General features: G+C 36.4%; 1 protein-coding gene across 2 annotated transcripts in view; it reads right to left on the bottom strand.

Moving 5' to 3' along the window:
- Positions 1–26,043, bottom strand: part of CCSER1 (coiled-coil serine rich protein 1) — a 686,381-nt gene that overhangs the window by 401,105 nt on the left and 259,233 nt on the right. For both annotated transcript variants that reach the window (XM_085299943.1, XM_085299944.1), the window contains exon 6: positions 16,945–17,155. In XM_085299943.1, coding sequence (XP_085156069.1) covers positions 16,945–17,155 — 211 coding nt within the window. The remainder of the gene's footprint in view (positions 1–16,944; positions 17,156–26,043) is intronic.

The following is a 26,043-nucleotide window of genomic DNA, read 5'->3' as shown; positions in this document are numbered from 1 at the left end:
AAGTGATATATTTTGCCACCTCTACRTCTTTCTTTAGAACTTTACGAAAATGGTATCCCATTCAAAGAGGTTAGTTTCACTATATTCTGTTTTAATTTTATTCCTAGCTATTTTTATTCCACCAAGTTCCAATTTAAAGTTGAAGTTGCCACCATGTATAATGACTGAAAGAAATTTTTAAAAGGATAATTTCATCTTTCCCCATGTTCAGCTACTGCATTTGGAGTTTAGTCTGTCATGCTGTGAAACTTCCTTGGCTCTACAATCTGCAAATGCGCCTGTAAGCACTGAAAACGTCTGTGTCAGCATCAGACAGGAAACACGTTTGCCATTTCAGAAGGCTTTTCATTTGGAAGTGTAAGGAGGACATATGTTCATGAATGCTGGCCCTCCTTGTAGGAAGAAGAGTCTAGTTAGTTGTCTGTTCTAGCTCGTGTATTCTTCAATATCTGAAGATAAACATGCACGTGACAAATCTGTGATCATCACTCACACATATGCTGGAAAAATACACAAGCACATTTATATTAGACATTCAAAGGCAACTTCAAAAAGATCTCATTTTCATTCTGCGTGTCTGCAAATGGCTTGTATGCTAGTACATGTTTCCTCATCTGAAAATTACACGGAAATCTCTGAAGGTCAGATCTTGCTGGTGCGTTCTCAGCCATTTCCTCCTACAAGCTTAGTCAACCTATTCGGAAATTGTTACGGTCTAATGACTCCCTTGGTGACTGCCCAAGGAAGTATCTCATCCTGCCAAATAGATATTTAAACTATGTATCAAGAGAAGGTAGAGGTCTGGTTTCACCAACTTGCAGTCAACTTACAGCAGGACAGGCACAGTGTAGGAAGTATGATTCCCGCCTTGAGGAACTGTACTAGTTTGCTTCTCTTGTCTGATCTTCCCCAGACCAAAGAAAGAGCAAGGCAGGAAATGCAACCACATTTCTTCCTTGGGCTGCTTCTAAGAAGAGCAGTTACCAGCCGCTGCATATGTAGATGTGCTGAAAGACTGCCCCTACTGCAACTGATCTTCTGTAGTCTCAGTATCGACCAAAACTGATTTTATATGAGAGAACGAGAAAGCGCTAGATCTCTTGGGTTTCTATCTTTCTCAGAGTGAAAAACTAAGACTACAGAAAGTATTTGCTAGAATTTTTAGAACAAAAAGGAGGAGCAACTAACTAGAATAAACCACCAGGCTCTCACCATTCTGTATATTGTTTCCACAATAACTACTTCTGCTCCCTGAAGGCACTTAACAGCAGACACAGTTTAACAGCTGTAAGCACACAGAAGTGTCTACTTACAAATGCCTCTTGGAAGTTTTACACAACTTGTTCATCTCACACACAAACATATTTTATAAAAACCTATCCTCTCTAAGAAATAATCTCAGAAGAAATCTCTTTTCTTCCCTGCATGCTATAGTTTTTATTTCATTCTTTCCAAAACTGTGTTTGCTTTTTCTTCCCAGATCTCTTGTTCTTCTAATCAGAAACTGTGAAAACTTCTCTATTAAAAAACTAACCACACAGAAAGACAAACAACTGAAATTTTCTAGTGGTGCAAAAATTCCTGAAGACTGGCCTAAAAGCATGCTTTAATTTAAAACTATAAAGTAACTCAGTGTATGTATATACACCAGCCTAGCATCTTGCTTTTAAGAGAATTTAAGGCAACCTTGTTTTTACTTCTTAAGGTTATTTTACTTACATGTACACACATGTAATCCTTTAAAATCACTCCAGGTTTCTGTTCATAAGCAATTAACATTACCATTGTTACACAAAACTAYGGGAGTATTTTGGCAATAAGACTTGCAAAGTCTAAAAGCTGTAAATACTTTACAGGATGTAGTGACATCAGAWAGGCATACAAACATGCATGTGCACAGAAAGCATGTCCTTAGAGACTGATTTGTTTTTTGTCTTTTAACAATCAAGAAGGTGAGAACAAAACAAAATCAGTGTACCAGGTTCCACAGAAAATGCAAAGTTTTTAACAGGCCTTTTGAGTTATAAAAAATAATACATTAATGTATAGTGTTYTATTAATTTTCAGAGGATAGACCTAACAAACCTTAACAAGGACTTATCATTCTACATTAAACCCTGTAAAATTTGTTTAAAGGGATATGGGAAGACTCTTTTGGAGTCCTTTCTGAGTTGGTGCCTATTACAGTTACTGGAAAGCCTTGAACTGACTTTTYTGTATCAGACACCCACTGAAGAAAATGGGTATTAGAAAAAGTGATATGCATGCATATGCAGAGCAAGAGGCCAGTGATATATTTTGCTATAAATTAATCACTTCTAGATGGAACAAATTAAAATGATATCAGTGTCTTGCAATGCTCACAGTATGTTCACAACATCTAGCAGTGTTCATGAAAGGAAGTGGAGGAATTTTCAAATCACAGGTGAACAATGCAGATCAAGACATCATCCATTTCTCTGACAGGAGACCTAATGGGCCTTTTGTCCAAAGTGAGACCTAAAACRCAATGGCACACTGGAGCCACACAGCCATCATAACTTTGCAATCTTTGCAATCATCTAACTTCAGGCTTGAGAAACTCTTAAAATTACATTCAAGAATGACAATAATTATTCTAGTTAATAGTGAAGATTATTTTTGTAAAGAGAATTAGCTTGAGCAAATTTGTACTGTAATAGTTCTGCGCTATAATCAATCAAAAGCAGTTGCAGCAACAACAAAGCCTTTTAGTTTTCACAGGTAAGGATCTTTTCACGGTCAAGTCCAAAACCGAAAACAATTGCAATAGACAGATTTTCAAAATAAAACTGATGATTGTACTCTTTTCCATATGGCTGGATTTCACTGTGAGTATGCAGAAGAATAGAGTTACAAATGAGCTACTGTCCTGAGACGAGTATCATACACAGATATAAAAGGGTCTTAATCCCATGAAGGCCGTGTAGTGGAAATTCGGTCAAACTGCGGAGATGTTGAAATTCCTAGCCTTCCAAATGTGAACTAGGTCTTCAGCACTTTCTAGATGTCTAGTGGGGTGGGGAGAGAGGGAAAAAAGTTTAGCAGCAGAGCAGCTAAAAGAACATAACTATAAATTCACTGTCATTGCTTTCTTTTGGTCTGCTACAGCAGAAGTTAAAGCTTCACAATCACTGGTTTATTATTAATGTTGCTTAAATCCAAGTTGTTTAAAAAAACATTCTTTCTATATATTCACCACTATCAGAATATCTAAGTATGCACTTGCTTTAGGTACCAGAAGAGAAGAAGCAGAAGACTTTGCCAGCAGAAGAGGTCATGGCATACRATTTTGCGCTATTATTTTGTGTCGCGATACAGCTTGGGTAGTTGTTTCACGTGGGCTCTATGGGCCATTGCAGATGACCAGAGCATGAGGAGTGCCACTCGCTGTGCACTGGCTATTTTACAGCTTGCAAATTTAATTTGCCAGATCAGCTTTAGCTTGGTTTCATGAAGGCCTCTACATCATACCAGAGCTAGCTGCTATATGTTGGACTCATGTAGGAAATTGGAAGTCAGGCATCCACGACAGAAAACTACAGAAATGATTACTTGATTATTTAGGTTGTAAGATCATGGCATGAAGCAGATCACTATTTGAAGCTGAGAAGAATTACATGCTTCAGATTTGTTTTCAGTGGAAATTAAGAGTTGTTCAAATGATTAACATAAAATCAGATAAATACACAAGATGCTTGAACTGTCTTAAAAATTGAGCCCTATTATCATTAATGTTATTTTAATTTCAGCCGTCTGTCAAGCGTGGTGTGAAATGGAGCACTGTACTTTGGTACAAGCAGCCACTTTGCTTGTATCCAGTAGTGTACAACATTCTCTCCTCCATCTGCCAATGTTACAAGCCATTAACATGTTCTGCTGGGCACAAACTGCTCTAACTAAAACTTGGCCTTAAAACCTAATATGGGAAGAGAAAAACACATCTCGCTTTAAGTTAACACTCACAATTTCACTACCAAGCAATCCTCAACTTAGAATAAATCCTGCACATTATGTAATTATGAGCTTCTCCTCACAGTATTTTCTTCTTCACTCCTTCTAAGATATTTTTTCCTTCAAAAAACAGTTGAGTGAACTTGTTACCTTACGGATGATAAGCAAGAAGATTTATGAATAATCTCATTGGCCAAAGTGTACTTTTAGAATTCCTATTCTACATTTTCTCCTATGACATGCACTTCATTTTYACAGGACATTACTATGCAGCCAATCTGACATGAACACGGAAGACAGCTTCTTACAATAAAAAGAGGTTATAAATTACAAAAGCTTTTTACTGTTAGAACTTATACTATTATTGTAGGCTGCTTAATAATTTGCATAAAAGCAGGTTTTTAAGGCAGGCTATGTGATTCTTTTGTTTGCTGTTGGGTTTCTTCGTTTGTTTTCTTAAGTACCTTGGTACACATGGGGCAGAGTTGTACTGCATTTGAGTATTCCAGATTTTGATCACTCAATGGCTTGAGGAAATCTYTTACACATTAATTGCAAATCTGAAGATGAAATGCATAAATTATACATTACATTTTGCCAATATCGGCATGTATCTCGCTGAAAAACAGTATTTTACAGTAGGTAATTTGAGAAATTCAGCATAYAGCATATGAATACTTCAAGCTATTGCTTTATAACCCATTTGGAAGAATGGTTTTCACAGACCATTGCTTTCCCCCTTTCTGTTGGCACTGGAGCTCATTTTCTTTTATCAAGAGATAACATTAAATATAGCTCTCAGGTGGCTAGAACAAGGAACGTTTTAATGCTAGCCATATTTGGGACAGCAGACCAGAGGTTCAACTCCCACACGAAGCAATACATGATGCAATGTTGCCTAAAAAAAAAAAAAAAAAGAAAGAAAAGAAAAAAACACTACACACTCAAGAAAGAAAAAAAGCTCAGTTACTAGATCTTATTTCAAGAGTTCATAAAATACTTGGTACTTGCTAAAACATATACACTCACAAAACAAAGACAAGAAGATCCAGAAACAAGAAATAAAGCATATTTGTCCTTAGAAGCAAGGGAGAAGTTGTTAATCTTAGTGAAATAGGATTCTTGCAGTACTGGCAAGGTTAGTGTCAGGATAAATTATTTGCTTCAGCAAGCAGCAAGTACAGAAGCAGCCCTGTCAGGGCGCCAGACGAGCTCAAACAACAGGCCTTCCAGGGAAGCATTTTTACTGCACACATTTAGTTCTTAACTCACCACTTTCCTCCTCTTCCAATTTCTACACTTCTCCTTCACATCCTATGCTTTGCCCAGCTGCATTTCAAAGCATGGCAAGAATTTGAAATTTATCATTAAAAACCAAGAGAGAAATGTGCTGAAGGACTTTTCTGGCCTAATTTACACAGAATGCCTTCTTGAATGACACACTCGAACAAAGCGATTAATCATCCCTGGCACTGCATCTCCCAGAAAGAATGTGTGAGTGGAAAAGTTTAGGGTCATGCAGACTTTGATTATTCAGACACACTGAAACAGCTCAAAAGGAATACGTATTTTCAGATCCCAGAACATTAAAAGGTTCATTTCCACGTTGATTCTGTAGCAAATGGAACAAAGATCTAAACTGTAACTCTGGTACAGACAAAATATGCGAGCTCTTAAAAGATAAAACTGAGCACAAGAAAATATTTCCTTGAAGATTCACCAAACATCTATTTACATCCTGGTCCTGTTAAAAGAACAAATGAGAAGAACACGAGTAAGAGCTGCCTTTGAAGACCTGGTATGATTTTGCCTCCAAGTTACACAGTCTTCTTCAGCTCTGACAGGAAGATGCTCCATAAAACTCGCACCCTACCAAACTGCCCAAATCTCCACTGTTTTCCAGCACGGTCTGTAGGACCAGACTGCATCTTAGCTCACAGTATAGCATTCTGAAAATCACTTATAAACAGTATCAATTTAAACATTATGTAGAACATATTACATTATTACAATGTTATAGGAGCAATGTTAATCCAAGTTTGTTGAAGTACATGAAAAAACTCTGTGTTTACACAGCTTGACTTTTTTTTTGATCTCTATATGCTTTCAAAATATTAAAAAATGTTTCTCAAAGATCCTCTACAGTATTCCTACAGAAATGGATGTAACCCATTGTAGGGGCAGGAAGCTGCATAATATCAAAATAATAAGAATATTGAATACTAATTATTAACTTTCTGGCCAATTAAGTAATACGTAATGCAAGTCCCAAAGTGACTAGAACACTAGAATATCCAAATAATACTAGACAATTAAATTACAAGTAAATCTGGGATACAAATATTAAATGATCATAATTTGATCTAATAAATTGCCAAAGAAGTTTCCATAACATTTAGAATAAGCATGAGATAAACTGATAGATACTGCGGGTGTCAAAAAATTACTGAATTATATAAATTGATAACAAAGCAACATCCAAATAGTGCCTTGAACCAGAAAACTACACTATACAGTAAGAAACTATAGGCAAAACTGCCAGACAAAATATACAAATGAAACCTGCACTGTCAAAACATAATGATAGCTAAGTAAAAAAGGCATAACTAAGAATGACATTAATCACTGAGGTTAGAAMAAATACACAAAAGTTCACATTCATTGGAAAAGTCAGTCGTGAAAGAATAGTCCAACAACAGATTGAATGAGACAGGAAAGATCAGTATCTAAAGAGCAGTCTAAGATATACAGGTTTTAAAAATATTTTTGATTGGGAAGTATATGACAATTTTTTAGCACAGCCTRTGTTTTTAGCAGCAGATTCAATACCTCAAAGAAAAAAGATAGAGAAATTTTTTTACTGCCATCACTTTAGTTATCAAGAGACAAGAGWGGGCTTGTTTCAGATTTATTTGTAAGAACTGTGCACATGTGTGCATGCACATACACAGACACACATATCTTCGTAATTAATTTGATTATTATAAAAATGTCTACATAATATACAGCTATACAATTGCATGTTACCCAGAGAAACACACACACAATCACAATGAACAAAAGCAGGCCAGCATCACCATTTGTATTCAAATTATAATTGCAACTGCATACAACCAGAAACTACAAATGCAAATTCACTTTGATGCCACTGCATTATTCATTTAAGGAGTTACCTGAAGCTCACTAACACCAATACAGAGCTTTCCATTACTTCAACGAGTTCTCAGTGAGATCTTTAATGAAAAAGAGAATTAGCCAATTTATTCTTACGAGAGTTGACCAGTTTTAAAAAGGTCAATGTGATTAACAGTATTTTCATTCTGGCTTATCTTAGATTTTACCTTGAACATTCAGCTTCAATGCTAGAGCAGTTAGCTTTCTGTTTAAACATCAAAGTAGCCTATGCAGAACGAATACAAAGTTTTCCCTTCTGATGGAGCAAAGGTCAGGAAAGGTCCCTCATGAGTAATAATTAACAACTCTGAACTGTCTAGATTTACCTCAGAATTTGATAAATATTTTATCTATAATCTAGTTGGAGGCACTAGGCATTCTTTTTCTACATGCAGCATGCTAGTCTGATTTTGAAAGCTTTCACTGTTCCCTAGCACTGTGCATAAGCACCTGTGCAGATCAGACAGGCCAGGAGTACAGGTGTAAGAAATCATCTGATCCAGTGCTACAGCAYGAGCTAAAGGTAGAGAAGAAGGAAGGAAAGACTGCTAGGTCTCCTGACCTCCCAGGCCTTGAGAATTGAAGGGAGGGAGAATACACATTCTTACTGTAAAAGGTTCACACAAAAAATGCTTCCTTTCGCTGGGTACTGTCACAGTCTTGGCAAGCAGAGGTCTTAGGTTGATGGCTAGGTCTTTGGTAACTATACGCTGGAGATTCAAACATTCATTTAATCCCTACACTCAATTCATCATATAGTTCAATCCAAAGTGAAGAACAATTTTAGAAGAGAATTTGCATGGAGTGGCAAGTAGTAGAAAACTGAGCCTCAGTTTTCCACAGTGACACTTTGTAGCTGTGACCTGAGCGCCGCTGCTGTTTTCTTCATATTTGAAATAGGCAATAGTTTCACCAGAAGGAATAGGAAAAGGAGACCCATTCAAGGYGAAAAAAATCTCAGGATATAAGTGATTCTGGGTTAGCCATTCATTCTAGTTATCTCTATCCTGCTTAAAAGAGATAAGAGAAGTGGCTGTCACCAAGCTGCATCCTTGTATAGCTGGGTTTTAACATGCTCAGTTTCTACTGAAGCAATATCAGTTATTTCTGAGCCTATCTTTGTTCCTTGATGAATTATCTTCATTCAGATTTGATAAGAGAACTGTTGATAAAAAGAAGAATTCTGTCTTTTAGGCTTATATACGAAGAGAATGCTTTCACCTGACAAATTCCCAAATAGTTTTATTGAGAGAAAACAGATGACATTCAGTTTATTTTAGAATTTCAGTTTATATTTAAAAAAATAATTGCAGGTGTGAGCTAACTTTGCATTATTCATTGATAAGCTCTTAATCACATGGATGATCAATGTTGCTGTAAGGGGAACTCAGAATAAACATGAAAAACTAAGTGAAAGGAGAGATGAAGAGAATAGCTTTCTGAAAAGGCTCCAAGTACCAGCTGGATTAAAGGGACCTTTGCTTTCTCACATCCAGCTGAGGCTCTGACCATAGGCAGAGAACTGTTGTATTTTTAATAGCAAAATATACAAAGCAGAGAAATACTGCACATATGCAGTATTTCTTCTATATACACCATATGTTTATAAAAACTATATGTTCCTACCAAAAAATGGCCCTGGACAATTAGAAAACCAGGCATAGAAAATGTCCCAGATGCATGACTCCTAGTACAAAGGGGAAGATTCCTTTTTTGTCACTAGAAACCGCTATTTTACCCTTCAAACAAAGCACTTGATCTTTAGGAATTAAAGGAGAGCCAGATTGCACAGAATCAAAGCATTATTTTGGCCTAATTCCTGAATTTAAATACGCACGGGATCACCACAGTTTTTGTGTCTCCTTTCTTCCACTGTGAAAATGATCAGCAATATACTGACAACCTGGGCTACAAGCCATTCGGTGAATCTTTTCCTACGCACTGTGCAGAGGAAACATTATATAAATCTGAACCACAAGAGCTATGCCAAGATCCACGTTATGAACTGTGAGAATCTCCCTTGCAATTACACTAGAGCATACTCCATAAATTCTGGCTAATGAAAGATAAGGGACAATTAGTTAAGAGATTAAAGTTAGATTTTACCAAAGCATTTATATGCTCATATACAAACACAAATATTTAAATGTGTAATGCACAACAGCATCTCCACTATCTGAACACTAGATATACACTGGTACCTACCACATTTCTATTCTTCTTGTACACCCCTCTATGGCAGCAGTGGCACAGAGTCAGGTTTACTGCTTTATCTATACGATCAGCCATTCTTCTGTTTCAGGAGGTCTCTGACACCCATCATGATAGGAGAAAAACCTTCCTAAAATGGCAGGAATATGTGACCGTGAAATTTCAAACTGGCAGACRATTTAAATTAGGATAATTCTTGTTTTTAATCTACTGGACTTCAAGTTAAAGGTATTACCTGAAAATCTCAGACTAAATTCTTCCTTATAAGTTGCAAAACTGTATGACAGGTTGGTATTTTAATATCTACAATCCCAGTGAATTGGTAGGAAATCCAATTACAGTGCATCTTGGGTGCTGCTCACTCATCTTTATCCCACTCCTATTTCCATTTCCTTTTTGTTAAAAGGACTGGATAACTCATCGGGAACCTTGTTAGATCTGGCATTATGACTTGTTTTCTTATCAGACACTCTTCCATTTACCATCTGAACTGCTCCATTTAGCTCAAAAACACCCACAAGCTCTTTCTACCAATTGAGTCCAATCAATTCCTTCTGCAGACTTCTATGCACCTTCTGAATTTCTTCCATTTCTTGCTCATTATTTTGCAATGCACTTTTCAGTATTTGCAGACTTATCAGAAAAGGTAATTGGTGTGATCAGCTCCATTGCCGGGGAGGGTCAGGTGGGATTTAGCTGACTGACCTGCAGGAATTGATCAAATCCATGACAGTACTAAATGTGGAAAATGGTTTCGTTTTTGTCGCTTTTATAATTTTATGGTCTTCAGCCMCAAGTTAATCACAGACAATTGCACAGAACTGCCGATGTTGGGCCATTACTTATTAATGGTGCTGCTATTTTAAATGCTTCTCAGCAAGGTGCTGTTAAGACTCGCCTGTTGAGGAGGCTAGGGCAGCACGCTAAGCAAATCTGCAGACCCGCAGCACATTGTTTCAGAGCATCTTCTCACTGAGCTGAGATTAGCATGATTATGCAGACACCAAGAATGGTAAAGCTGTATGTCAATCATAGCTTTTAGCCTCACACTCGTTAAATACTCACAGAGTGTCAGCACATGCACACGCCTTCAGGAGCACCTACTGTGAAGTGTGAAGATACACACATCTGTTTTTTTTTTTTTAATTTACTCTTCATTCTTGAAGTCATTCCCCAAAAACGCTCAACTTAATATTTATCAAAAGTGGCCTTCTAAATAAATCAGTAGAGAACATGTCCCAGTTTGCCAGAGAAATGACTCTCCAAAGTACCATCAAAAAAACGTTAACAATTTAAAGAAAACTGAAATGTTGTTGCAACCACTGAAATAACAGGATGATTCTGTAGCACTTTTTTAACTACTGTCTGAGGGAAGGCTTATTCAGCTAAGAACCATAAACAATAGGATTGGGACGAGATTACAGTGTTATGGCCTAATTCAGAGGTTCATATAAGCCAGGTTCTGCATACATGACAACTCTGGACATGGCATTTGCCCTAGATAGCTTGCCTTAAAAAATGGTGAAAAAAAGAATTCTCTTGTACTTTGAGAATGTCTAACCGAGTAACAACTGCTGGTTTTCCCTGTTACTATTAAATAACTTCTAATGGATTATCATAGAATAAAACATCTGTGCTGCCAAAGAGAACATCTGATTGCAGCCMCAAACTCCTAATATTATCACTTATCCTGAGAGGACCTACCAAAAAACACACATAAATGAAGTGTGCCAGTGGAGTGTTCTGCTTTTTATTTGCAAGCAGCTGAGCAAAGGTGTAGCAATGTGTATTTCCACACAAAAAAGTGATTTTAGATGATCAAGTTAAATCCCAATACTAAATCTAGTATCTTTTTATTAGTAGTTATTTAAATTTATCAGTATATGCAGTGTCAACCCACCATGAAATGAAGGAATTACCAATTTCTAGCATGAATTACTTGATAAAAGGGACTACATTAAATGCAGAGCTGTTGAATAAATCAGTAATGCTACACTGGCTWATTACAAAGTTACTTAAAGGAAGAAAATCTGCAGTATTTTACAGTGTATTAAACTTGCAATTGCATCTTAAGTGGCTAACAGACAAATTTTAGTAAACTCAATACATTTCACAGTGGACTGCAGGAAATATTTTAATGTCTTTAAAAAACATAGTTTAAAGTTATTTAATAGCTAAACTATTCAATATTGCTTCATAATCAGGCTGCAAAATATTGCAAATGACACTTAGCTTTCTTTTAGTGCYTTCTATTAGTATACTGCTAGTACAGCATAAAAGACATCTCTGTAATTATGCTCATTGTACCAACAAGGTGAAAGATGCACGGGAAGAAGTAGTGTAGCCAGTGTCATTCAACAGGCTAATTGCAGAGCGAGTCGTCTCACTATGTCCTCCAAGACTCAGGCAACTATCATGGCCTGTCTCACAGTGAGTTTGAGAAAATTTTCCAATGTTCTCATTTCTTCTAACTCAACCTAAAAGCACTGTTTTGGAAACATTCGATTTTAATGACAGCCACAGACAGCTGCAAATTCTCTCAGTAAAATAAATGATTAATTAGTAAAACACAGTATGAAATATGTGTCAAGAGTAACTTATTCAGATTGCTGTTTGTAGCAATTAGCTTCAATTTCTAAAGCTCCACAGCCTGCATGGTGTTTYGCAGGGCTGTGAAAGAAACATGGGTACCACACCAAATAATCTATGCTCTAAACTACGTAAACACATAGATAGTGTATCTTAATTTGCTAGATTACCTGTTAGTAAGATCACTTGCGATAGGTTCAGAAAAATATCTAAAAGTCAGAMAATTATGTGGCAGATAACACACATSCTTCATAAAGAATACGGGAAAAACGTGACCTGTGGGGAAAAAGCCTTAAAGTAGGCAAGAGTTTCTTTATACTGGTATACTCTGCTTCAGCCCAAAATAATCAACTGCCCCTATTCCTACACTTCAAACAACAACCCATTACCAATGACTAAAGGGATTCCTTCCAAAAATAGCTGCATTCTTCCTATACRTTTATTTCAGCATAAAATCCTTCTCTCTCTTTCCAGGCACAAATCTGAAATATTTTTCCTTTCATGTAACTGCCTGAAATGATCTACCAATGGTTTCAATAAAGGCAAAGCCCTTAAATGTTTTCTCAACTACCTAGCCTTCAAATACTGTCTCAATTAGCTATAACTCAAACCATAAAGTTATTAGAGAGAAATCATTTCAATCTCATCTGGAAGAGAAAGTCTATATATTGTTGGGAAAGAGGTATTATATCTTAATTATTGTTGATAGCAATAAATGAATACGAAGCTACATTCTCAGTTTTTAGAGGCTTTTGATGCTCACTGATCATATGCAACCAATTAGTGCCCAGAAACGTAATAGAACATAGAAGTATATGGAGGACAAGAGATAAGGATACAGACTGTGATTTGGAGGATCAGTTCAGAAGAGAGATACCCACCTGAAACTGGAAGATACAGACTCCATTTCTGAGGGGAGCATGAATCTACCAATGTTATCCATCCAACTCCCCATCYCTCTTTTCTGCTTTTACATATTAGTTACCACTGAACAAAGGTCAACACCGACTAGACCTTGAGAAATAAATGGTTCTATAAACATCACTGCAATGGAGAAAAGGCAGACTAAGAGCTACTTGCAAATCACAGACAGGCTACAAAACAGCCTATAATGTCTTACATTCTGAAGTGGCTTTTATCAAACTGCCTGTGCCAATCATCTCTGGCAATGTTTTTTTCCCCTAAACTAACTTTGCAGGCCACAATTCTCAGTTAGTCCATTTATTGCACACCCATCTATCAGCAAGGGAACATCCATGACAAAAACATGGCAGAGGGGATTAAGAAATATTTTCTGGACCTGTTTCTGCRGGATCCCAGAGTTTCCTCATTCAATAGGGTCCTCCAGATGATCTTCAGCTTTGTTGGCTGAGCTTCTCAAAGCATTTGGGGACATCTTGGTTTATGAGACTTACATGGCTGAACTTACAAAGAATTATTAGCAGACATTTTCAATGCTTTTTCACTRAAAATGAAATGGTAATTAATTCTCGTAATTGAATGAACATTCATTAGACCTCTACTAAACACATTACCTAATAACATTCTCAATCTTGCCAGTTACTGTCATGCCTTCAATTTCCCTTTTCATGATAMGACTAAACACACAGCCTTATAAGCTCACTGCTCAGTACGGCATATATTATATGTAGTTTTTTTCCATATAAGTTCTTCAATCATAAGCAATGCAACAAAGAATAGCATACTGTTCTAGCAGGCATTACATTCTGCCAGATCATAATTAAATTGTTCCTTAGACGTGGCACTTAGTGCTTAAGAAGAATCATTATACTGAATAACAGGGGTAATATTTTAACTCAYTTAACATGTTATTGTTCAATAAAGAGGTATACACTACTACAATTTCTTCTTCTATGGATAACATCAGCTATAAAATAGAAATACTRCAGCTTTTTCCTGATAATTCATGTGTAGATTTTTTTCCATGTCAGTTGTATGCTTTATATATTTTTACAAGTGGATTAAAGCATGTGACATACTATCACTCTTCAGAACAAATATATATATTTTACATTGTATTAAGCATAAAATATTTCASTACTATATTGTATAAACCTGCCAGAGACTATGTTTGAGTAGGCCTAAATATGCATGAGAATTCTGTGGTAAGGAAAAAAGTTTCTTATAAAATAAAAGTTTCTTTTATGTCTTTTAATTCTGTACTGTTGTGAGTTTGATTTATAACACTGGTTGGGGCAGAAGGAGTTTTTGGATGAAGAAACTACATCTAGTTACAATAAAMGTATGGTACCTTCTCCTTGGTAACTGCTAGCCAAATAGGCTCAGGTGACTTATGCATCACATTCTTCTACTCAATATTTCAATTTGATTGAATTATATTTTCAGGAATCTTTCACTAATAATTTAAAAGTGACATAAGTGTATAAATGTCTGTATTTCTGAAGATAATTAAGTTGTGTAATTCCAGCATCAATTTGTAACATATTGCAAGGTAATTTTTTCTTTGGTTGTTCACACTGTTAAACTGGGATTCTAATGTTCTTTGTAATCATAYTCCACTCTTGTTTTTTTTCCTATATATTTTCATATGTTTTAAAGACGTTTGTGAATACTGTATTTTATTGTCACTATTCTTTTAATCTGTAAGTCTAATCTTTTAATCAGTTATGCCATGGATGATGCCTACTGTATAATAGATAGGGTGTTTTTACTCTTTATGGAGATACGAAAACTGCACAGTTCTACAACAACCTTGCAAGATKATTTTTTGTTTTAGGAATTAGTGTGGGTATTGGAGTGTACTACATATCAAATAGCTATTTCTCATGTAGAGTTGCTGAAAAGTATACTCCCACACTATTTCACAGCATTTTCTGTATCTTTTGTATCACTGACACTATGGACACTATATGTCACAGATTAAATAAAAAAAGAACTTAAAGGTGACRGAAAATTGGGGTGTAAATCACAACACATATGCACCATATATAATATCCAACCGTAGCATTAGAAAAARGTCATTTTTATTTCATGAGATAGGCAAGACAATCAGAAAAGGAAAAAAGTAGAATTGCATCTGCATTACAGATGGGGAATTGGAAATCACATGGTACAAAGAAAGGAGTAAATAGGAGACGGAATGAACAAAAAGAAAAATGAATACAAGTTACCTGAGGAGGAGTTAATTACTGCCTCATATGACATAGCTTGTGTTCTTTTCATATAGATCGCCTGGCGAATGCGTGTAGACATGATGTACTCTAAAAAGTATGGTATATCTCTATATAGAAAATCACAGTAGATCCATATCCAAGCCTAAGAGAATTACGTAAGCTAAAAATAAAATTCTTATCTTTACTTTTAGAGTGAGAAATGACTTTTTTTGGCAAGACAGAARGTAGTCATACTAGAAGCAAGCCATCAATGCTACCAGTTAAACCACAAATTATATTCCATGCGATATTCTAATTGTTATTATTTATTTGCATATGGTTATAAATCCTGCACAATGGACAAGAACCCTTAAAGTCATTCTACTCCCCGATAATACATAAGCTGAAAGCTATGGAGAATTATTTATTTCATTTCTGAATTCAGCAAAACAGGTCATAGGAAGTTTAACAACTTAAAGCCTCTAGTAACTGAAGGAGATTGGAAGGTATGGGGCTGACCATCTGGCAAAAACATGCTATCGAGGAGGACTTATGATAATTATCATAGCTCAATCTTTGATACATCTTCTAGAAAGAACAGTAATTGGTTGACTCAGATGCAGATGGTCAAGGAATGACCAAAAAAATGTTGCCAAAGCCTTATTCTGGCATTTAACTGTCTCAGTTAAATGAATAGTACTTCATCATAGCATGAAGTTGAAACAAAGGAAATTCTGATCAGATATCAGGGAAACAAATTTACAATGATATAGTCAAATATTGGAACAGGCTGCCCAAAGAAGCTGTGTAATCTCCATTAAGATATCAAAACCTTAACTGGACAAGGCCCTGAGCAATCTATAAWAAGCTGGCCTTGCTTTGAGCAGAGGAGTTGGACCTCCAGAGAGTCCTCAGAATCTAAACTATTCTATATTTCCAAGAACTGTACAACCAAAACAACAAAAAAATGATCACTCTTGTAGATCTCAAAAAATAGCATTCTGCAGTACACTGACACAAAAATGAAAGCTTGTCATATGTTAATCTGTGTCATAGCTCCACAGTTGGACAACATCAGAAAATAYCAATAATAATTTGGTTTCTTCTAAAATCCTAAAGGGAAATTAAAGCAAAATAAACTTTTCAAGGTACTTTCACAGTCCATGAGGGAGGCTGGAGAGAATACAGCAGGAGTGAACAAGTCATTATTCTCAAAATGGTTAGAATGGCTTGAGAAATCTAATTTCATCTGTCATTAATGAACCTAATCTTGAAACCTTTAACATTAATATTTGTAAAATATTCAGAAGAGCATTTTTTTTCCTTGTGCATCTCTCCTTTGAATTAACTGCATATAGCTTCTTACTCAGTAACATGCAGACAGAAAACTGGAAATCTCTAACGTAGGAGAGGTAAGAGATRGAATAATTTATTTTAATCTAAAGCAGCCCACCCATTTCATCTCCCACCTTTTTGGTTAAAGCTTAAGAGGAGTTTACTTATCTGCACAGAGATATTCTGGTACAGGTACAAGCTTTCTGAACTTTATCACATTGGGCACTATTTATCTAGAAATAGACTTACATCAAATAGAAAAACGAGTAGCAAAATAAAAAAAAATGAAGATGATGCTTTGCTCCAATGTGATTCATAGTATGTCCCCCCTCCTTTTACATCAGGCCATTTGGAGTAGAACTTCTTAAGTTGTCTTAAGATTTCAGACACTCAAAAGAAATACTTCTGTACCCATTCCATATATTGAAGACATATTGAAAGACATCAAGTTCGTAATATTTTTCTGACCCCCTTCTGCTGCTTAGCTCAATAATCCTGCAAGCTATTAATTTAGTAAATGAATGATTACCTCCTGAAGAACCCTCTTCATTTTCAGCAGTAGTGTCTTCACAGCTGTRCAGTCCTGCAGCATCAGTCTGAAGGGTAAAGATTCAATGCCTCCCCCTTCTTCCAGACCAGTAAAAGGCCACTCCACCGATGGGCTGCCAGCCAGCTGGCTGACACGAGGGTACCTGGCATCTGCTTGGTCCACCTCCTTTGATAGCTTCAGGGATAGGTTCCTTACAAGAGAAAATAGAAGGATCAATGTTGAAATATGAAAAGGAGAAAGAACCAGTAATTTTCAGCTTTTACCTCTTCTGAGTTTAAACAGGCATTATACATTCACTTTTTGAGACTGCTACCACGAATGGCCTTTATAATGTACATATAACCATATGGTCTTAGGAATAAAATATGCCTTTAGAAACTGTCATTTCCTACAGGATTTGAAACCAAGCTGTTTCCCATGCCCTTCAGAAGAAAGCCATTTTCTTAAAACAAAATACCCTTTAGGCCACTTTGCTATCAGTATATTCTGCCTCAGTTCTGCTTTATGAGAAAATGAGTAATTGCACAATCTCCATTCACTTTCAAAAACTTAATCAYGTTCTTCCACAAGCTTTGACTCAGAAATTCAGAAAAAGAAAAACCACCAAAGAAAATACTCCCTTCTGGACTGGCCTAATAACCATGTTATTCTTTAAGCTAGCATTTGAAATTTAATTAATCTTTACTCACACTTAAGTTTAGTTACCATTGAAGCTATTCAAGCAGAACATGACAYGAAACAACATTTAGTTTTTGCTGAGATCCCATTAAAGACGATGGAAAGCTCATGACAGATCTTGATAGTCTTTGGASGTAAAGGATAATACCATTATTATGCTTTTTGCGCCTCAAATCCTGTTCTACAGACATACTATCTTGCATTAATATCAGAGCGAGACATCCATAAAAAAGACTTTACATACTGGAGTACTCAAGGCCAGTAAGATTGTCATGGGGCTGGAGAACACGACATATGAGGAACAAATCATCAGATTTGTTCAGTCTTCAGAAGAGAATGCAGAGGGGATCTCACTGCCGTCTGCAGCAGTGTCTACAGTGGGAGGGGACAGAGGAGATGGAGCCAGGCTCTTCCCAGGGATACACAGCAATGTGACAAGCAACAATGGGCACAAGCTGTGATACAAACAAAATGAGAGTAGCGTAATAGCGTTACAGATTTCATATAAGGATTTATTTATTTATTTATTTATTTATTTACCAAGAGGAAAGCCAAACACAAAACAGGGGCCCAGAGAGCTGCAGGACCTCCATCTGCAGAGATACTCACAGCACAACTGGTCAAAGTCCTGAGCAAACTGCTCTAAGGGAACCTGCTGCAAGCAGGAGCTTGGACCAGAGACCTGCACAGATTCCTTCTCAACCACGTGATTCGGTGGTACAGAGGTCTGTAAAAACTCAGTCAAATGATTAATAATGGAGGAACAATTTAAAGCAGATTACTCAACCTCTGCTTTAAAAAATAAGTAAAAATACTGTGGATATCTCTGGCATGAAAAGCATTCAAAACTTTCATGTTGCACCTATTTTCTCTTTGATCAGTGGAGAAAGGACAAATGCTTAATGGAGACTCAATCTCAGAATGTGGCTGCATTGTTTAATAACAGTATATTAATTATTGCTAGATTGCAAAAGGATTGTAACAGCAATGCATATGGCACCCATATTCATACTAATTTAATTCACCATAATTAAAGATGTTAGAATAAGTGGTGAAGAAAATGAATATTATTAATTTAATGTATAGGTTCAATTTTCAGTTCCATTTGAAATTTCATGCAACACTAAACTTTGAATCTGAATTTTAAGTATTGCCATCTTTTGGAAGAACAAAGAATGTTTTTTCCACATGCATTTTACTTTGAAGTTAACTTCGGTCCCATAAGAACCACATGCAAAAACAGGATTAATAAGGTTTTTAAGACAAAAAATTCCCAGTGCCATACTAATAAATGGTAAATGAGACTAGTAGAATTATCTTATATGGATGGTTCTTTTTTATACATCACAAACTATGTAATGTGCAGTATAGATAATGTATTATATCAAGGAATACATTAAAATAGACCACTGATCTGGACAGCTGCTCATAAAGGACAACAGAAATAGAATTTTCTAATCCAGACTTTTGAAGAGTTTTGATGAAGAATTAAAATCTTCTGGTTTTAATTTTTTAAATACACTGAAGCAACTTTACAAATGGAATATTTTTTGTCCTTTAAAATTAAAACCTGAGCTGGATGGTAAAAGTGCATGAGATTGGAGGATATTAAGTTATTGCTGATTCACAGCCTCTATTAACATAGCAGGTATAAATCATGCAGAGGAAAATACAGCCCTTAACAGTTTTTAATGGAAGTTTCATAATATAAGCTACTTTCAAGGGTTTATTAAAAAAGCTATAGTCAAACTACAGGAATCTACACTTCAATAAGATTTATGTAGCCCAAAAAAGTACATTATTTAACTTGAGTAAGGTAAAACAGAAATAGGTCTCTCTCTTTGCTGTCTAATGCCTGCAGGCTGSGATATGAAATATTGCTTAGAATGTTCCCCCTCTTCACATTCTGTGTGCCAGCAGAAGTTGCATCTACCCCACGCTCCTGAGGAGATGGCTTGTGTGCATAACATCCTGACACCGAGAAAGAACACACTGAGATGTAACACCTCCCGGAAGGAGTCTTTCACAGTGCATTTTTCAACGAGAAGAATCTGGCATCAACAGCAATAGCCTGTTCCCCTTGTGACTAAAGAAGCCATCAGTTCATTTGGAGAACTATCAACCTCTGCTAGATGGAACAGATTTATGTATGAACTATAAATGCACTGAAAAATTAGCAAATCTTGATTTCAGTTGAAGGAAATACTTTCAATGACTTTAGTGAGCTTTACATTGACATCACACTGCTCAACACATGAAATTATTGTCTTTTTAAGTACAGAATCTCGTAGTGGAGTATGAAAAGAACCATCATAATACATCAAAACTCATAGTCATAAGAGTTAAAAATCTAACTTGGTTGCTACTAGAAAAATTCATGTCTACTTGCAGTTCACATACAGTGAGTGCACCGATCATATGATGTCTCTGAAGTATCTGAACAGAATATAACTGATTTATGATAGAAAAAGTCTTCATTATTTGATACAACTGCTTCTACTTGCTGCAGGAAAAAAGCTAATTTGAAATTCATTCCACAACTGATTTTTCATCAAGTTATCATTATCAATGTCAAGGTTGTCTATTATGGCATTATTATGGTAATCCACTGCCATTCATTTCAAAGCAATAATAAGGATTTAGCAGAAAAAAAAACTTACTAAAATTAGGAGTTTCCCCTTACTAGTAAAATATCTCTTTGCCTTTGAGTTTGGAGAAGGAGCAAGTTCCTTGACTGTCAGCAGCAGGAGCTGCTTACAGATGGCCAAGCCCCTTAACCTTTCAAAGCAGTATTTACTGTAATCAAAACATTTCACAGGCATGTGTTAATTGTGACAAACTTTCTGAACTGTGGATGAAAAACCTCAAAAGGTCTATTTTAATGACTGACGATAATGTGCGTTAAATGACATTATTGATTCTTTAATATTATCAAAATAAAACATTTCAAAAAAGCAATTTAATCACATTTGAATATATGGCTCCTATCTGAGCTCTAAATTTGCCTATCATAAGCACACACTTAGGCTACATCCGTACTAGTTACTTAAAACATTCCTGAATATGTTTCCTGGAACTGGAAGCCAACGGTCTGTTAGAGTGATTCCCAGATGTCTTGATTCATCCCAGCTATCACACTTTCAAACGATTTCCAGGCATGATTCAGCTGTCAGCACACGAGGTTTGGATGTGGCCACTCCACTCCACTCGGGATTATAAGACTTAGTGATGTAGACAGAGTCATTTCGTGTCATTTGGGCTAATGCTGAAGAACAAACCCTCAGGCATTTGCTAGTGTAGTTGTCACCTCAGATTCCTGCGCACCTGCAGGGACTCCTCACCCTGAGCCTTGAAACCCCGCTAGGCCAGTAGGCCAGAGAAGAGGCAGAGCCTGTTCTGGTAAGCCTGGGTATAAACTGGGTGCAGTGGTAAATCACCGCTGAGGTCAGTGGTACGAAGTTACTCTTCATGTCTTCCCAGGTGTTAGACTTCACTTTTCAGACAACATGTAAGAACCTCCATGAATATCCCTTCATCACTCCATTCCTCGGCTTGGCTCTCACCAGTCTCCCCATTTTGCCAGCTATGTGTAATCTAGCTATCAGGCATATCATCTTCTCAAGAGATGAGTCATAGCAATCATGCCCTACTAGATAACTTCAGAAGCAAACACACTATGTATGCTAAAAAGCACCTGCATATGTAAAGAGTAGTGTTTGAAGCATATGATTCCAGTATTTCATGTGATGAAGACCAGAGGCAAAGCCTGACACAAGATACACTTAAAACTCTGCCTGCTCCTCTAGATGAGTGCCATAGGATCATAAGATATTCAGGTTGGAAGGGATTTCAGGAAGTCATCTAGCCCAAACTCCTGCTCAAATCAGGGTCTACCTAATACCTATGCCTACAGTTGCATATTACACCTAAGTGATTAGCAAATGGTTAATGAGAAAAGTAAACTTAAAGCCAGCCGAACAAATGTCATCATGAGGTACGATAATCTACAGAAAATCTGCCACAGATTTTTAAATTTAGAGAAGTGTGAAAATCTGTGCAATTTCATGGTACTTCAGGCCTATTGCTTATTTCTATTTTATCTGGACACATCTACCAAATATCATAAATGTATTTCCGCATTTCAACGTACAATATCCACATTTAGTAAAGTGAGGCACTCCACTAAGGCAGAGTAATTCTATTTCAAAAGTAAACTTTATTGAAATAGTGAGATTGCATAAGAATTACCAGAGAAGCTTAGCATTTTTAATAACCTCCATAAATCCAGTGCAACTGCATATTAAATAACTGAGGAGGAGTCACAATTGTGCAGCTCCTTTCAAAACTTCTTTCCCATATTAAACTAAAACAACAAGTTTTGTATTCCACAGCATCTTTAAAGGATTCTACTGTAAGGGAAAAAAAATGCAACTTGAGCTAGTTTTTCCTTCTTACTGATCCTCAAATCAATAATTTGAAGACTTTATGGTAATTTGAACTTCACTTACATGAAGATCCCCAGATTATGTGGAGTTTAATCTTCTCAGGTTTCCTCAGCAGTGCTCAAGATGCTGGCGTAACAGAATTAGCCTGAACTAATACACTGGTCCCACAGAGTCTGCACCTGGGGATGCACTGAGTGCATCAGGAAAGCTCTACCAGCAGTGCTAATGACCCCAGCCTCTAAGAGAAGAACTGAACAAGCTTCCTCTCGTCCCTGAGGGCGCATCTCCTGAAGTAGAGGCTACAACAAAGCTTTCAATTACTTCAGTGTTTGTATGTGTACATGTGCATTCATGTATATACATATAATCACCTATGTATAGCTATAAAATACACACACACACACACACAGTTATATGTGTATAATATATGCATATATATATATATATATACACACACACATGTATACATATTCAATCTTTGGGAATATTTCAGCAAAAACAAACTCTTATTTGTTTTTAACCTGGCCCACAAGGAAGCGTATTTCCTTTTACACCAGAAAAATGTTATTAGCTCAATATAGAGATTACATCAGAAATGATCCTGAAATCCTTTTTCATACAAATCTGGATAGCCTTCAATACCTACTTCTCCACCCATACAGAATTTTGTTTTATCTTTTCTTACCCACAGCTAAAAGAGATTCCCTTTTAGAAAAAAATCACTATTATTCCAAGAAAGAGCCCTTAGTTAGACCATATAAGAGCAATTACATGTGACTTTCAGAGAAAAATCTGCCTACCTCAAATGGCTCCAAAATCCAGTTCAAAGCACTCTATGGCCCTTTTACAATGATACTGTCGCCTCTTACAGTTGCTCCAGACTGGACCTTAATCTCTGACTAATCTCTTGCTAATCTCACTTAGTAACTGATGTTCTTTATCCCATCAGATTACAATTCAAATTTATGGAAAAATGTTGGAAAAAATAAAGGCCTGAAAAGATGACATCTTAGCAAATTAAACTGCATCATGTTGTAAGGCATATATCATTTGACATTTTACATCTTTTAGAACTACGCATCGTTTATTGGTACTCTGACGCTGAGATTCTTCAAGGTTAGTCTTTTGGAAAAATGACGTTCAGTATCTGTCATTACCAAYCTATGCACACACACACACAAATGTGCACACATACTATAACGAATACTGTTGCTGTAAGTCAAGAGACTGTCAGTCTTTTCCATTATAGCCCCTCTTCTTTCAAAAGTTTGTATCTCARCCATAAAGATTTCCTTTGGGCTAGAACTTGGCAATCAAGAAATATGGAATCAAATTAAAAAAAAGAGAAAAAGCCCTCCATTTTTCAGCTACTGCTAAAGTACAGCTGCTAAAGGCATGTCTAACGTTTCTTTTCTTTCTCTAAATTCTACAGGAGTCGAGAGCTCCCCTTATATTCCCTTGATCTAAAACACAAAACTTGAGATTTTGATACTCCTCTTCCCCCAGGAATCTATTACGAAATTTTAAATATGATACAAATAGGATAATATAACACAATATAGAAATCAGATAACATCCAGGAAAATAGCTACTTGGAAAAGACCAGTGGGCTTATTCAGCTTCAGGTGGCAACCGTGTGGTGGTAAATAAACCACTACAGACAAACTCAAAAAGGGAAATGAGGCAATCCACATACTGAGAGTTCTGAAGAATTTGATTCTTTTTAATTTTGTAACAATTCAGCAGATGATCATTATTTAAATTATTTTACAACTGATCTACAAAATACAAAGTACAGCTTAATTACGCACAAAATTAAGAAGCAACTAACATTTTATCTCTGTTTGTGGCATAAAGAAAAGAAGGTTTATTTTTCATCTGGATAAGTCTACATGCAGTCATTGCAGCCTTTGTAAAAGTTATCCCATTAGCTAAAGCTAATGGTGCTCAGTGTCCTTCTCCAAACTTACTCCACGTGCCCTCCGCATAACTGACTTAACTCAGGTGACCCAGGACTAGAAAAACAAAATTTGAACTAGACTACCTAAGTGTGTCGAGCAAACTTTTAAGATACTGAGGAAAAGGAGAAAAGTGCATCTGTTTGGCCACTGTCAGCTTCTAGATTGAAGCACCATTTCTCATCAGCTTTGCTCTCTGCTGTAAATGGCCGAGTCCTGCTCTGAGAACTGCCTACAGGATGGAAAACTTTTCAGTTCTCAGGAGGTTAAAACACACAGAAACAAGCTGGAAAATTAAGGCAGATATTGGACATGCTGACTGCCTTCCACGAAGCATAGTAAGGGCAGTCCATTCATTCAGTTACCAGACTAGGTTCGCTGAATTAAAAAACAAAGAGCTAACTACTCTCTTCCTTAGGCCAGCAGTTTTTGCTACCAAGGTGTTTCAAAATTCTGTTCACAATGATTTCTATTTTATACATTAAAAAAAGATTTAAAAAATTGTCTGCATGAAGCTGCAGGAATCCTATAGGATTGCTAATAGAGCCTTCAGTGGGAAGATAGGTACATTAACAGATAAGGTTAAATCCACTGAATGACCAAAGGAAAGCAGGGCTTGCAACACATATTTGTTTAGTGACATTCTTGCCTGGCTGAACTCACAGACTTGAGCCAGAAAGCTAAAATGGCTTTTCATCTACAACAAAAAATTTAGTGGAATATGCATATACTTAAGAAAGGAGATAAACCACCAGCCTGTACAATCCTTTATTAATCCTGCTATCAGATTACTCATATTACTTTAGGTCCTGTCTGATTGGGTTTTTAAATTTTTGGGAAGCACCTAACCATATTACTACTGTGTAAACCAAGAGTAGACCCTGTTTCCCTCTTTTGATGAAACTATTCAGCACCAGGAACACTTTTGTGAAACAAGCAGGCAATTTGTTACATACTTTGTTAGTTAAGAGGTTCACATGACATACATACCAGTCAGTTTGAAGGTTTTAATCAATATTTAATAAAATACTCCTAGTAGGATACCAGATGCATTCTACCTGCTTTCCTTACATCCTACCCATCCCCTTGGTGCCTTCATCCTTGGCAGCCMATTCAGGGACTTCTTCCTTGACCAGGTCCAAACACAGCTTTCTGAATGAAGAAAATATTCTATAATCTTTAATGAAATGAACACAATGGCCTATGGTTTCAGTGAAAATCTATGATTAAACAAATGTATCCCTGATGGTTCTCATTGCTGTCTTTCACAGTTAAGGAAAATGAGTCAAAAAAGAGTTGTGTTTCAGTGCTGAGGATACCTTTCATCTAATTTATGTAGGGAGTTTGATTAATATGTCAGGAGGAAACTGCAACTTTTAAAGCCATCCTATTTCATTATCACATAAAATAGTTAGAACCTAGTGTTATTCTTGAAAGAGCTTTTATGTTAAATCCCCTTTTATGATCAATAAATGAAAGCCTATAATGGATTTAGGGACATAATTTATACAGAAATCCAGAGCATGCATGTCACTGTATATTCATTCTTGAAAAACTGCAATCTACTAGAGTGTTTAAAAAGAAATTAATTTAAATTAGATTCACCTGTAAGATTTTTAGGAAATATTATGAAATTAAGCTGTCACAGAAGTTCCAATTCCACTGACAAACTTCTGAAGAGCCACAGTGATTGTAAAAGCCTGATTAAAGCGAAGGAACAAAACAAGAGAAATACAGTATCAATGTAAGCTATAAACACACCAGTTACTTGGTAAAGCTTGCTAACAAGAAATTAAATGCAGTTTTGGGCACAGTGGCTCCAGGCACCAAAGGTACCAAAGTAAACCTATGACATGGGAAGTAAATAGTTCCCCTCTGTGTATAATCACCTTAAAAGTACCTCCTAAGACACTGCGAGCTTCCCAAGCACAAGGACACTGCAGCAATCGCTTGCCTTGAGGGGTCACAAAGCTTCCACTTGTCCCCCGGCCACGATG

Source organism: Rhea americana, unplaced genomic scaffold (assembly GCF_003343005.1).
Source record: "Rhea americana isolate MKP2758 unplaced genomic scaffold, rheAme1 scaffold_157, whole genome shotgun sequence".
In the NCBI taxonomy this organism is placed as follows: Eukaryota; Metazoa; Chordata; class Aves; order Rheiformes; family Rheidae; genus Rhea; species Rhea americana.
The sequence above is the reverse complement of the archived record's forward strand: the minus strand, read 5'-3'. Positions and strand labels throughout refer to the sequence as shown.